This window comes from Halichoerus grypus, chromosome 13 (assembly GCF_964656455.1).
Source record: "Halichoerus grypus chromosome 13, mHalGry1.hap1.1, whole genome shotgun sequence".
Taxonomy (NCBI): domain Eukaryota; kingdom Metazoa; phylum Chordata; class Mammalia; order Carnivora; family Phocidae; genus Halichoerus; species Halichoerus grypus.
Genome location: NC_135724.1, coordinates 14,637,416 through 14,652,586, shown reverse-complemented (window position 1 = coordinate 14,652,586; position 15,171 = coordinate 14,637,416). Strand labels below are relative to the sequence as shown.

At 40.3% G+C, this 15,171-nt stretch overlaps 1 protein-coding gene across 6 annotated transcripts in view; it reads left to right on the top strand.

Moving 5' to 3' along the window:
• CDH20 (cadherin 20) overlaps positions 1-15,171 on the top strand; it is a 203,615-nt gene that overhangs the window by 135,776 nt on the left and 52,668 nt on the right. For 4 of the 6 annotated variants that reach the window (XM_036089875.2, XM_036089878.2, XM_036089877.2 and 1 more), the window contains 2 exons: positions 12,773-12,822; positions 12,924-13,176. In XM_036089875.2, coding sequence (XP_035945768.1) covers positions 12,931-13,176 — 246 coding nt within the window. In that variant the 5' untranslated portion in view covers positions 12,773-12,822; positions 12,924-12,930. Of the gene's footprint in view, positions 1-8,621; positions 8,699-11,300; positions 11,320-12,772; positions 12,823-12,923; positions 13,177-15,171 lie in introns of those variants that run through there. The other 2 variants (XM_036089879.2, XM_078060234.1) reach the window with 2 other exon arrangements.

Here is a 15,171-nt window from a genome sequence, read left to right as displayed (position 1 = left end):
CTGATGACCCTGAAATAACTAGAAGATCCTAGATTGAGAACAGTTCTCACTCCTCATGACCCGAATGGTCATTTCTGGAACCCATCATGGCTCCACTTCGCTAGTTTTAAACCAATTTGTTTAGCTTGGGCCATTTAGGAATCTCCTTTTTTATATATCCCTTTGTTAACATGGTAAATGTCCTTAAGAAGAACATAAACTTAAGTATATGTTCAATGATTCTATTAGAATCATTAGAACCATCAAACTGGACTAGATTTTTGGGAAGCAAGGGGAGTCCATTCAGGGTTCAAATTAAGACATCACACATTTGCTTGAAAGGTGGTTCCATTACAGAGCCAGACAACACTACCGAAGAACCATCAGGGAATAAACACAGCCCAGAAAAGTGAGGATATTGAACCAATCTCTGCCTCATGACTGTATCACTATGATATAATTAGAAGGAAGCTGCTGCTACAGCCTGCAGATCAAGTAAGCACTCTTGTCACATGCACATGGCTGTCTGAGCATGGCTGGGCATGCTCTGTTGGGGACAGCTAAGAGTCAGTGGTATCAAGGAGGAGTAGAGAATATTGAATCTCAGGCTCAAAGGCAATGCCTTCTACAATTACCTTCTATAAAGGTAACTGGGATCTATAAATAATGGACAATACCAGCCCAGGATCAGCTAATTCTAACATAACTTGACTCACAGTATTAATTCATTTTGAGGTATTTCTGGAGTAGATTTCCCACTTTCTGATAAAACTGTGAAGTACGTAAACTCTGTTTCTCCAATTGAAGCATATGTGGCAAAAATGTGTTAGAAGTTGACAATAAATGCTTTTTTTGAGAACAGCTTTAAAACCAATTCTCGACCTTCCCTCAAAGACAGAGCTGCATGATATTCCTTTGAATGGGTATATCATAGTTTTTAAAATCACCTATTGTTGGAAATCTGGATTAATCTTGTCTTTTGCTACAATAAGAATACCATAATAAATATAAATAGATTTAAATTCAAATAAAATATGTATCAAAATTATTTCCTTAGGATCAATTACATATTCATTTTAAAGACATGACACATACTGCAAAATTGCTTTCAAGAAAGCTTTTGTCAACCTACGCTTCTATCTGAAGTATATGAAAATGTCTAGTTCCCCACATTCTCAGCAACATGGGTTAGCTTATTTTGTAATGTTTTCCAATTTAAGAGGCTAGAAATAACTCATTTTCTTCAGCTATTCGCAAAAGTAAAATGTTTATCATATATTATAGGTCATTTTATTTCCTTTTTTATGAATTTCTCTTGTTGTCATTTGATCACCTTTTTTAACAATGAGCATAAAGACTCTTTAATATGGTCAGGGTTTTCTCATGTATGTTGCTTGATTTTTATACTAAAAATATAACAATTTCTAGTAATTATTTAGTTCAATCTATTAACATTATCCTTCACTACCTTGGATGATACTTTGAGAAGGCTTCTTCAACCCAGTACTGTAAAAACAATATTCACCTATTATCTTCTCTTAGTTTTTTTTACTTTTTTTAAATGTTCTACTAACCTGCATAGTTTGATTTTTCCCATTTGACTCTCCAATGAAATAAAGAGTGGTGGATGGTGGATGGTGAAGGACAGGATATAGTTTTTCCAACCACAGTTAACCAACTTACTGAAGAAGTCTGCCTTGCCAAATATATAATGTAGATTAAGATGGAGCTTAGTAAAGAGGATATAGAAATAAATAAAAGGAGAACTAAGAGGAAGGCAGAGCCTAGCAATTTCACCTTGAAAAAGCTTCAGAACTTCTAGTGCCTAGAAGAGCAGAGTTCTGAAAAATCCTATACTTAAGGATTTCCACTTCCTTGATCCTATGAAAACATAATCAAAAGGTGCCAGAAATATAATAGTTGCAAGTTTTGGTTGGGGGAGAAAGGTACTAACACATAAGTGGTAATAATGTAAATACTAATAACTTGAATTGTTATAAGATACATTCTGATCTCAGAAACACTTAAAAGTTTTTTAAAAGTCCTAAAAAAACACAAAATATATTCATTAGGTCTGTTTGGAGGCTTTCTTTTCTATTTAGTTCCTCAATACTTATTTTGTTTATTTTAAAATGCTTTTAAATTTTAAATCAGTTTTTATTTTATTAAAAGTAAAATATATGCGTTGGTCAAAAGAAAACAAAGCAAGACAGTACTGGAAAGCTTAAAAGAAAAAGCAGTTCCTTGCCCCACTCCAAAACCCAATCCCCAAAGGCAACCCCAGAAGTTCTTTCTCCAAGTACTTGCCCATGTGTTTTTAATCCATAAAAAAGTATTTAACAGTTTGGATATTATTATTCTTTCTGCTTTCAGTCTTTTAATTTTATTTAATATTTTCTCATACTTAATATCCACCAACGTATTAAGAGGCATGTATAATCAGACAGTACAAAGGCAAAAAAGTCCAGAAAACAATGAGTTTTTACACATGATAGTTTTGTTCTTGGACAGCAGATAAAATAAACCCTGATATGTCAGAAATGCTCTAGACTTTGGCATCATTTGTTGTAATATGAAGTTAAGGAATCCTTTGTAGAGATGCTAGGAAACCTTATGAGGGAATTGGGGTTTAAAAAATTACAGTGGTCTAAAATTCTGGGGTATTTTTTAGTTGTCTAGTTAAAGGGATATAACCATGAAGTTATCTCTGGTAGTTTAGCATTTTATCTCTTTAATTCAGGGGAAAGGGTATATACCTATTACTTTGACAGTCCCTTCTTTCTTGAATCTAGACCCTCTATTAGTCCAGTCTTCACCATATGACTATATTTTTTCTTTTTTTTTATTATGTTATGTTAATCACCATACATTACATCATTAGTTTTTGATGTAGTGTTCCATGATTCATTGTTTGCGTATAACACCCAGTGCTCCATGCAGTACGTGCCCTCTTTAATACCCATCACCAGGCTAACCTATCCCCCCACCCTCCTCCCCTCTAGAACCCTCAGTTTGTTTCTCAGAGTCCATCATCTCTCATGGTTCGTCTCCCCCTCCGATTCCCCCCCCCTTCATTTTTCCCTTCCTGCTATCTTCTTCTTCTTCTTTTTTTAACATATAATGTATTACTTGTTTCAGAGGTACAGGTCTGTGATTCAACAGTCTTGCACAATTCACAGCGCTCACCATAGCACATACCCTCGCCAATGTCTGTCACCCAGCCACCCCATCCCTCCCACCCCCCACCACTCCAGCAACCCTCAGTTTGTTTCCTGAGATTAAGAATTCCTCATATCAGTGAGGTCATATGATACATGTCTTTCTCTGATTGACTTATTTCGCTCAGCATAATACTCTCCAGTTCCATCCACGTCATTGCAAATGGCAAGATTTCATTCCTTTACATTTCCTTTTAAAATCTTTTTATTCTGTCTAGTTTGGTTATGAATAGAAGTCTATGATGAAAATTGCTCTACTGTCTTCTAGAACTCAGTATTACCATTGAGAAATTTCATGTATTTTAGCAAAATGATAGAGGAAAATAAGAAAAAGATATGTGATCCTAGAGAAAGGAGATCCAGCACAGGGGACTCGTGAGGAGAAGCCCTAGAATAACAGTTATATACTAGGCCTAGACACAGAAGCCAGGCCAGGGAGGGAGGGTCCCGGGGTGGGGGGGGAATGAAACTGGTATTAGAGGGTTTGAGAAATTCTTGCAGTATTTGGAAAAATTATCGATAAGCATGACACAGATCTTTGGAACATTTGAAAAAAGTAATAGTGACACATACATAAAGAAGAGGACAAAAGAAAATACTAGGCAGTTGTTAATCCAGAAAAACAAAACTGTTCTAGAAAACAGGAATTAGACTCTTAACGTACAACTTTGCTTGATAGGAAACAACGTTCATTCATAAAACGGTAAATTTTGACTATTCTTTTAGCGAAAATTGAAAAAGAACTGTGTTAAGAGGGTGAGGGAGGGGAGAATGAGTGGGAATATGTTTAAAGAGAACTAAATCCTCAACTATCCTACTGGGAAGTCAACTGCTAATATCTAAAATAGATATTTCATGGGGCGCCTGGGTGGCTCAGTCGGTTTAATGTCTACCTTTGGCTCAGGCCACCGAGTCCCCCCCATCGGGCTCCCTGTTCAACGGGGAGTCTGCTTCTCCCCCACCCCGCTCGTGATCTCTCTCTCTCACTCTCCTCTCAAATGAATAAATAAAATTTTTAAAAAACAATAAAATAAAAAAATAAAAACACATCGGCACTCAGTTAATATTTACTAAACACCTGGGATGTGTCAAATACTGCACTAGGTATCAAGTCTATAGGGATAAAAGACACTATCTGTGTCTTCAAGGAGCTTACAATATGGGGAAGAGAAAGACAAGTAAATAATTACAATATTGAATAAGGAAGAGCCAATGGGAAATGCATGAGGCACTCTGAGAAGAGAGATGAGATGGGAAACACAGAAGTCAAAAAATAAAATAAAACAGAACTTGATCTATAGTATTATATTAGGTCACGATAATCTTCGACAACCCTTTAAACCTTTAAGCCCTTGAAAGAAGATATTTGAGCCTCAATAAGGTTAAGCAAACACCCAGCATCACACATCGAAAGTCTTAAGCCAAGATGTCCTGAGCCCAAATTATGCATCATTTTCCAAAAGAGAGGTATTTTTTTGAAAACAGATTTTAGAAGGTAAGTTTCTCTTTTCCTTTAACAGGAGAAATAATAAATATCAGTGTGATTTTTGTTTTACCAGGAATTTTTCTTTTCCTTGAACAGAGTATCCAGTTGTCCTCTATGTACACATTCCTTACACATTAGAAAAATGAAAGATAAAATACGCATGACTCCCAACGTGAGAGTGGGTATTGTGTAAAGGGAACAACATCTGGGAGCTGACAGGTCAAAAGGTCCCTAGCTGAGCTGAAGCCCCGGATCAGCTTCACCAAGTCGGCCACAGGAAGGCACCTAGAGCAGGTCCAGCCCTGGGTCAGGAGCAGGGGGCCTGCATGCAGTGTGTGCTCTGGAAGCGGCCAGCCAGAACCACTCTCAGGGAGAGGAAGGAGCTCACATTCTTTATGTCCAAAGCTGCTCTGAGGTTTTGGACTAAAAAGAGAAGGAAAGTTCTTGCTTCTTTAAATAATCAGGCATAGAAGGATGAATTTTTTATCCCTAAGTCTAAACCCAAATTTATTACCTTGCCTCTAACGAATGCCTCCTCCCAATTTCCATCTGTAACCTAAGCACAGAACCTTCCTGTCATTGTTTCATTAGCCCCCCAACCCCCGTACCCACATTCCTTCACATGGATTCAGTTTCCCAGTGATGGACACTCTGCCTCTTCAAGGGTTCAGACTCCTCCCCGATCCTTTTCCTACCCCGGGATTCCTGGTTGAAGTTCCCCTTACAGGTTCCCCTGGACTCTAGACGGACTCTCGCACCTGCTCTCCGCCCCTCTCCAGCAACACTCCTGAACAGTGATGGGACTGGCTCGTTTGCATGCTCAGAAACCTTTAACCGCTCACTCTAAACAACTACAGATTCAAAACACTTCAGTCCAGCAATGTTCACAGCTCCTAGCTACTGTTTTTTTCCTGTCTCCCCTGCCCCATCTCTCATTACTCTCTTGAACAGGCCCCATTCTCCAAGCGAATTCAAGTACTATTCTGACGGGCGTCTGCATCCTGCCTCTGCACCTTGACACTTGCATTTGCTTTCACTTTTTTCCCTCCTCTCCATCCTTCAAGGTCTAGTTCACAGGCTACCTTAAACTTTCCTCCCTGACAGAAATCATCTCCACCTCTGCTGACCTGGCCCAACACTGTCTGTAGGGGTCTGGCGGCCCATATCGCAAACAGATCCGTGTCACAGTCAGTCACATACGCAACACGTGCTGTAGTCGCTCCGGAGGAAGAATCCGAGCTGACCCGCTCACTCTCCCCACAGCATTTGCCTAGACCAACACTCACACCAGTGTCAACACTCACACCAGGGCCAGTTGAAGGAGCTGCAAAGAGACGTGCAAATCAGCTCTCGTGCGAGCTGGTGGGAGCCTAGGAGCCATCCCAGCACACCACCCACTACTGGTTTGTCCCTGTGTAAAATGGGGAAAGGATACCTTTTCATGGACTTCTTGCAAAGACTAAATGACAAAGTAGAGGTACAAGACTTAACACAGCCTGGCATGAGGTGAACACGCCACGCCTGATGCTCCTGCTGTCGCTGCTTCTGCGATTCCCGCTGCTACACCACCATCATCACCGCCACGAGCGACGCCCCACTCCTACTCCCATTACCACTACCATTACCACTCCCCCACTAAACTGTAAACTCCTTGAAGGAGGGAGAGAGGACTAACATTTATTAAGCACCTACTGTTTTTCCAACACAAGGCTTTAACCATCCGCCAAATACTGTGCTAAGAGCTTCATGTATATTTTTCACTTAATTCTGACAATCACCCTGTGAGAGTCGGTAACAGACTCAAAGAGTTTAAGTCACTTGCTCAAGACAGCACAGGTAAGAAGTGGTAGGGCTAAAACTGAAACTCCATTTTGTTTGGCTTCACAAACCACTATTGATCAAGCATATTTGATGCTCAAATACTTATCAAATTAATAAGTTAAGTCTTAATTTTAGACAGCAAACTGATTTTTGCCAAAACGCTTCTTCCTATGGATTAACCTTTATGGTCCAGGAAAGACTACAGAATTGTCCTGCTTTCCTAACGTTCTGTGCAAAGGCAAAATTAAAGAGAAAACAGTAAGTAGCAATTATTTGCAACTTCTTTCAAAGAAGAACTTTAGCCAGAGAATTACCTAATTTAAAACACATGCTTTTTTAAAATGAATAAGCACAAATTTAGTGCAATTAGAAATGCCACATAAGACTAGAAAAATTAGTGAGCATGTGAGACAACTCTGAAAAATCCAAACTGATCATTCTTGTCTAACTGTAGTCAAAGAAATTGCCCATGGACTGAACTGTACTTTCATTAGCTTGATTAAAAGTGAAAACTAGAGGAAGCATAAAGTAGGTCAAAAACTTCCTGACTCCTTTAGGATTAAAACATGTACTAGATACTAAGTATGCGTGAAAAGATGCGTAAGAATGTATTTGCCATTCTTGGAAGATACAGAAAGAAAGACCGGGCATCCTCAAATGGAAAAAATAATTATAATGGGAATGAAAGTAAGGAGGAATTGGGCATGAACTCTAGTGAAAGGATTTCTAAAGTAGAAATGCCTTTATTTGTGACCTGAGCTAGGGAGTTTATAGCTAGAGGATCAGCATATATGTAGGATGCACAGGGCGGTTTTTATTATGGGCCTAGTCAGGCTTTTCAAAGCCAGCTCCTAATTACATAATTCATACTTTCTCCCATTTTTTTTGTTCTACTCCTCTCACCCACACATGGATGGAAAGATGGACGGACACAAACATACACACACGCACACACATACACATGCACACACATACACATGCACACACCCTCATATAAAACCAGATACTGTTCCTAAACTCTTTGGTTTAACCACCCTGTACCTCCCCCTCAGCTACGTCAGCCCCACGCTTCCATTTTTGAGCTTCTTAAAAGCACTCCCTCTCATAAACTAGTTTGGTTGTGGGAAAGAAAAGGAGAGGAGGAAGAATAAGTGGTGAGAAAAGGACAATTTCAGAGACGATAACAGAGGAGTGAACATTTTAACAACTGAACCGTTAGGCTCAGAATTTCCAGTTTTTGAGGAACCTGGAGAAGTGCGAATTCACAGAAATATAGGTAAGCAAATTAGAATAAGCAAGAGTAATGACCACCTTTTCTAAGAAATCTCATGGAAATTAAGTATGCTTTGTTTTTCTTCTGCTCAATTTAAAAAAAAAGGCAATACCATAATTCCTCAATTCTAGACACCATCAATTTATAAACAGCCTCTTTGAGGGGTAGAGGAAAGAAATATGACCACATTAAACGTACACACTGACTCTAAGCCATATCCATTTCACAAATGCTAACTTTGGGGTTGGGGACAGTATCATGAGGCAGGTAAAGCGTGGAGTAGGGGAGTGGAAGTGAGAACACAACCCAAATCCAAGAAATCTAGTACCTGGACAACCTCTTCTGGCTCTGCCAAGGGTCAGTCACCTCCACAGATGGGTAGCTTTGCGTAGGCTGGTATGTTGATGGCCACAAAAGAGAGATGAAGCTTCTACTCACTTAATGACAGACTGCCCAGGAGGAAACTGAAGATGGCACATCTGCAGTAAATGGAAAAGACTTCAGGTCAGAGAAGTGTCTCATCTTCCAGCATACAAAACCATAGTAAACACCCTTCCCGAAACACATCCCCAGTGGTGGACTCTGGTCAGTAGTATAGACATACACGTCCAGATTCAGGAATGCTGCAAGTCTGTTCATAGGAGCAATGAAAATATTTTCTTTACAGGATTCCACAATGGGTATCTTGTTGTTTGTGAAATGTACATATTCAAAGATACCACCATCATACGAATTTTTCACTCCAATTTATACCACAACCACCTGCTCTGTTCCCTATGGGTTCTATATTCCATACTGAAGAATTGTGATTCCTAAGTAAAATGTGTTTGTTCCTATTTCTCAGGTGAGACCCTTGACTGAGAGGCAGGATAGCATGGTGACCCTGAGATGCATTCTGATTGAATGCTGCCGTGTGTCCCGGTACGCAGTCACATCTCCCTGCCATACCTAGGATCTTCACAAGGTTTCTTTTTTCTTTTTAAGTACATTTTTAAGGCTCTTTCTATAAGTAAAAGCGATAACTTAAGAAGTTTAGCTACCCCAAAACCACACCACCACTGTCTATATTAACCTCTTAAAGGCATGAGGCCGCATCAGAAAATTAAAACACCTTCCCTCTAAAGGGGGAGTCAGCAGCAGAGGCAACTGACTTTCTGCTTCTACAGAGATGTCATTTGAGCTTTACTGAGCAGTACTTCCATTAACCATGAAAAGCTCAGGAAAACTGGAATAATGAAGAAAGAAATCAGAGGGAGACCATAAAAGCCCCGTTCATTTCAAGGAGAAAGCGGTAACATTCCCTTCCCCCTACATTTTAAATATCACAACGAATTTAAGTAATGAAATAAACAATTCACAAAGAGCACACTTTATCCACAACTTTAATTTCTTCCTACTGTGTTCATTACCAAGCTGTTTGCTTTCTTCAGGCAGGATGGGGGAAAAACTTTTAAAAGACTCATTTAACACAGAAGTCAATTTCCACTAATGTATTCTTTGTGTGGCATATGTGGTCTTCCAAAGCAGATCTATACATGCAAATATACATATATTAGCTTCTTCCTTTACAAGAACAGAATTAGCCTACCTTCAAACAGATCATCACGACTATTATCCCGTAGGAAAAACATGAACATGAGAACCGTATTTTTTACAACAGCTGAAAACTGGTTAGTATTTCTGATAGAACTGACTTCCCTTCGCTTGTATAAACAGCTCTAATTGTGAAAAGAATAAAGTAACTTTTGTATAACCCAGATTTTACTTTCTGAAAAGTTAGGCAGGGAGTATTTTTCATGCATTCTGCCCTGAGGAAGCAGGAATAAAGTGCTTTCCATCAACTGTAGCTATCAAGTTATTTAACACAAAAAGAGTTTACAGGCGCTGCGGGCTTTGATATTTGATGTGTGTAAGGGGGAATATGAGAGGGGCACCCGGACCACCCAGCTTTCACAGGGTCACCAAGGGCTCCACAGGTCCTAAACATCTAAAGCCATTCTCATACGTGTTCAGCGAAAGGGAAGAACATGAGGGCTTTGCACTCATGTGTAGGAGGCCAAAGTGGGCAGAAGAGACAGATGAAAGCTCAGGCAGCCGCACTGCCTACAAAATATTCATCACAAAGATTCCAAAGAACACCTTTTTTTTTTCTTGAGCTCTTCAGATCACACCGAGGTAAAGACAGGGGCTTTTAATTGGCAAGAATGCATGTCTAGTTTGTAAGAGATGAGAGAATATAAGGGACAGTATTTAAAATCCCACAAAATTTCCTCAAATCTCATTCTGTCCAGAAAATTTAGCCAGTACAAGCAGGAAAGCGGACATCTGCACACCCCCACGCACAAACACGCCTGCACCTGAGCACTTAGAATCCAAAAGCAAGATGCTGAAACCAGCCAGAGAAAACACAAAATAGTCAAAAATAATGCTTAGGCGGGGCACCTGGGTGGCTCAGACAGTTAAGCATCTGCCTTCGGCTCAGGTCATGATCCCGGAGTCCCAGGATTGAGCCCTGCATCAGGGAGTCTGCTTCTCCTTCTGCCCCTCACTCGTGCTCTCTCTCTCACTCTCTCTCTCTCAAATAAATAAATAAAATCTTAAAAAAAATAATGCTCAGGCAAAATGTACACATGTGAAACACGGACATGAAATATATTTTAAAAAGTATATATATTGAGTTCTAGCTTTGATAAGTGCAATCCAAAAAAAGAATTTTTCTCTATTCTACAGAGTTTTCTAACAGCTAGTCCTTCATTAAGTTCCCTTATATGGAAAAAAATAATTGTGGTTATTACAGAATTAGGGTAGACCAGACTCTAATACCCCACAGTACTTATCCCAGATGTAGAAATCTGTGAAATAATATATATTCATTAAGCCCTTTCAGAATGTTGGTTCAAAAAGTGCCCACGAAATGTGGCTCAGGCTCAGCTTCACCATTTTTAACACACAACCCAAGTAACTTCTCCTTCCATGGTTGCTTGGCTGGCACCTCAGTCATTTACAGAGTACGTTCACCCACATTATGCTAGCAGAGAGATCCTCAGGTAGTCCTGTGAGGTAGGCAGGAGAATTATCATTCCCTACTTACCAGGAGGAACAGAAGTTTATAGAATGAACAAGTAAGAGGTAATGAAAATAGAACCAAGGGGACAAACTGTGGGACACTCAGCCTAGTGCTCTTTGGGGAAGTTACAGATAGGTTTGTGCCTTGCAACACATGGAATATTCCCTTATGACCATCCATCACAGTATTCTGGTGATAGCTTTTGGGGTCATGCCCTTTAGTCCATCTTCTAAGTCCGTAAAACAGCATAGCTGCTTCTTACCAATCTTTTTCATTAATTTCATAAACAGCATAGCTGTTTCTTACCAATCTTTTTCATTAATCTTGTAGAAACGGAGCATTATTTAGTTGCATGGATTAATGAAAAAGAAGGTTAAGACTCCTTCTTTCAGACCATCTCTTCTTGGACAAGCATGAGAGAAACATGAGCTGGGTTTCTGTCTATCAGTCCAAAGAGGAAAACCGCCAATACTTGGTAACTGACCTTCTAGCACACCATTGTTCTTTATTAACAAACACGTCACCCTAAATAAGGCACACCTAGCTTGCTTTTACTTAACAGTCAATCTGAGTTTCAGAGCTAGAACTTGAGGCACAGCCTTCCCTTCGGTTACAGAAATTCTTTAGTCTGCCCCAGCTTGTCCCCCAGTTCTCATTGAAGTGATTTCTCACACAGAAATGAAACGGCGTATTGTGTGAAATGATTATATATTTTTTAATTCTTTTGTGCATCTCAACAGTGACTATTGGCGAGGACACTAAAACGAGTTCTGATGGTGACAGGTAGAAGGTGGTAACTGAGATGCCATCAAAGCATTCATTTTAAACCACTTGTGGAAACGGAGCATTATTTAGTTGCATGGGTCTGAAATCCCCAAATATACACATCTGTTCTGAGACGATGACAGTTCTCCATGTTCACAGTGAAAATATTAACCCCACAGAAGTCATTTTGGTTGTTTTGACAGAGTGGTGGGAGCACCATGCCATTTCATTGCGCCCAGCCAAAGTAAAGTAAGAAAAGGTGGATGAGGTCACAGTCCAGGAGTGAGGTCACCAGCTAATCTGCCTTCATAGCAACAAAAGAAGTTTGACTGATGAAAAGGTGTCCCTAGGGTAGAAGTCAACATACCTTTGTCTAAATGAGTCTTTCAGATCAGGAAAAAAAAATGTGTTGGCTAGCCTCTCTTAACATGCCCAGAGTAGTATGTGACTAAGAGCACTTTAAAGTCTGTTGTGAGTGATATAACGATTAACTGACCATTCAAACCCTAGAAAGGTCACAGTAGCAGCCCCTCTCAGTGCTTCAGAGCCAAAGCAGTAGAGTGTGAAACTCAAATTCTACCAGGAGCTCAGAGAATGATTAAGTCAGAAGTGATCTGTGGCTGCTTATAAATGAAGTCCGAGATCCCTAACATTATCAATAACATGGGGTAGACATAAGATAATTGTGGGTGGCAAAAAAAGGTAGTTAGATTTGCTTTGGGCTTTTTAATGAGCCAAGAAAAGCAGTTGGGCTAATGAAAATATTAGTTATTAGCTGTAAACTTTGGAAATGAATGCTGTTTTTAAAAGTTTAGAAGGCTGTCTGATCATAAATATTTCAAAGAACACACTATTAATTCAAGCCAATCAATAATACAGCATAACCCTCCAGCCATGTTACCAATGAGAAGAAATTTATTCACCAGTTTTATTCCCACTGAAATCCATATCCAAAGGTTTGGGATTGATTATAGCAAGATAGGTTGTCTTCTTTTTATTAAAATATTATTTGTTACTCAAACATTTCTAAAGCAATAACATGTTATGACTCTTTAATTCGTTGAGTAGAGAACTGAATATTTACTGACATTTCTTGAGAACTTGCTATAAGCCCACAGGAGAGGATTTGACATCATCACAGTGTGTTCTCCTTAACTTGACAGGAAGTCAACTTCAAGCAGATTGATTTGAATCGAGATCTCCTTTGAGAAGCGTAAGTGTCCGGTAAACTGCATTGGTATTTTTTTACTGCATTGGAAAATACTCAAGTTCCAGTGGCTTTACCATCCTGTACTTTACTTTCTGAAAACCTGGCAATCCCATGTGGACTTCGGGTAGAATGAGCAATGCAAAGAGCTGGCTGGGACTTGGCATGTCCTTGTACTTCTGGGGACTGATGGACCTTACAACCACCGTTCTCTCGGGCACACCAACACCACCAGGCAAATTAGAAGCACTCCTGTCAGACAAGCCACAGTCACACTCGCGGACAAAGAGGAGCTGGGTTTGGAATCAGTTTTTTGTTCTGGAAGAGTATACTGGAACTGACCCTTTGTATGTCGGCAAGGTAAGAATGGCCACACAGACCAATTATCAGGGTATCAAATATTGAAAGGGAGTACAAATATGAACTGAATAAGAGAGGTCGCCTAGCCTGTGTTGGGAGTCCTGAGAACAATTATAACTAGTGGTATGTTACTTAACAGCTAGTTGAAATCTAATTTTGGCTTTGTCAGATACCAGTCAGAAAAGGGAAGATTTCTCCCCTTGTTCAAGCCTCTGTTCTAAAATAGGAGAAAACAAGGAATTGGGATTTTGGAGAAAAAGCCTGGGACCCTGCAAGAGCCGTTAGAGTCCCATAAGAGGCAGCGGCAGTAGCTCTGGGGAATAACAGAATGGGGAAGAAAAAAACCAGAAAATGCAAAGGAGAAAGTAGAGGGGTTTTTCCCTTTGTTTTGTTTGGGTTTTTTTTTTTTTCCCCCAAAGCATTTCCACAGGTATTGCCTGGGGCCTAAATTTAATGGGGGAAAAACAAAGAATAAAACATTCTTCATTCTAGAAGATCCTAGCATGTGCTTTAGAATAGTTCGAGACCATCAATGAATATATTTATAAACTTTACACTCGAATTCCCTTGATTTATCTATCATTATTTCATTTTTAATCCAGGCTTTCTCCGGTGTTTACTTTATTTGGATGTTAATCAGAGACCATTTTGTGAAAGCAACCAAGTGAGAGAAAATGGGAAACAAGGACCTAATTAGAAAATAAATAATTCATTCAAATGATAACTTAAACGCTTATTTAGCACAGAGGCTAAGAATGTGGGTTTCAGAGTCAAACACACATGGGTTCAAAACCCAGCTTTGCCAATTGCTTCCAGAACGACTCTGGACAGGGCATTGAAGCCACGTTAGCCTTGTTTCCTCAAACATCAAATGGGGATAACAAGAGAACTACAACTTCTCAAAGAGTTGTCTGCATAAGCTCTTTCCTCAACTCCTACCCACTTCTGAATTCAGATCTGACTTCTGTCCCCTGCATGAAAGTCGTGTTTTCAGTGCTCCCAAGGACCTCCCTACTACCAAATCTGATGTTTCATTTTATGGAACCGACCACCTCAGACGCTGCTGACCAGTCCCTCCTTCTTGACTCACTTTCTTCTCTCTGCCTCATGACCTTCACAATCCCGTTTTTCCCTCCTTCCTTCTCAGCCCCTTTGCTGGCCATCTCCCTCCACATGACCCCATCCATTAGAGGTCCAGCTTGTCAACTTTGCCCCGGGCCTCTTCTCTACCCACATTCATTCTCTGGATGGATTTGCCATCCCCGTGGTTTTAAACACCACCTCTAAACCAAAGCCTCCATCTCTGGCTCAGGCCACTTGTCTGGGCTTCAGACTCATAAACCCTATCGCATATGTGACAGCTCCACATTTATGACTCAAAGCCCTCCCAAATGTAGCATATCTGGTAAGGAATTCTTGGTTTTTCTCCCAAACCAGGTCTGCCCCCAGTCTTCCCTATGTTATTAGCACTGCCATCACTCACTTTCTAAAACCAGATACAAGGTGGTCATTCTTCCCTTTCTCTTGCCCCCACATTCTCTCCACCTGCAAATTGTCAGTCCTCTGCCAAAATACATCCCAAATCCTTCATTTCTCCCACCTCCACTTCCACTGATATCTCTCACCTGGGCAAACACCTGGACTCCCAACCAGTTTCCACGCTTCTACCCACACTTTCTTCCAATCCATTTTCCACACATGAGCATCAGACCATGTTACTCTGCTTACATCCTTCAATGTCCTCCCACTGTACTTTGAATCACCCAGACTCCTCCCCACAGCTCCCAACACCATTCCTCTCTGACCCAGCCTGCCCCCTGTCCTCCCACCACATCGCAAGCCACACTTTCTCTCCCTTCCTCTCGTGTTCCAGGGACATAGCCTTCTGGCACTTCCTACAACTTGCCAAGCTTTGCCTGATTTTTCCCCCAAAATAAAATACTCTTCCTCTGGCTTCTTTTGTGGTTGGCCTCTCCTCACTCTTCAGGGCTCATT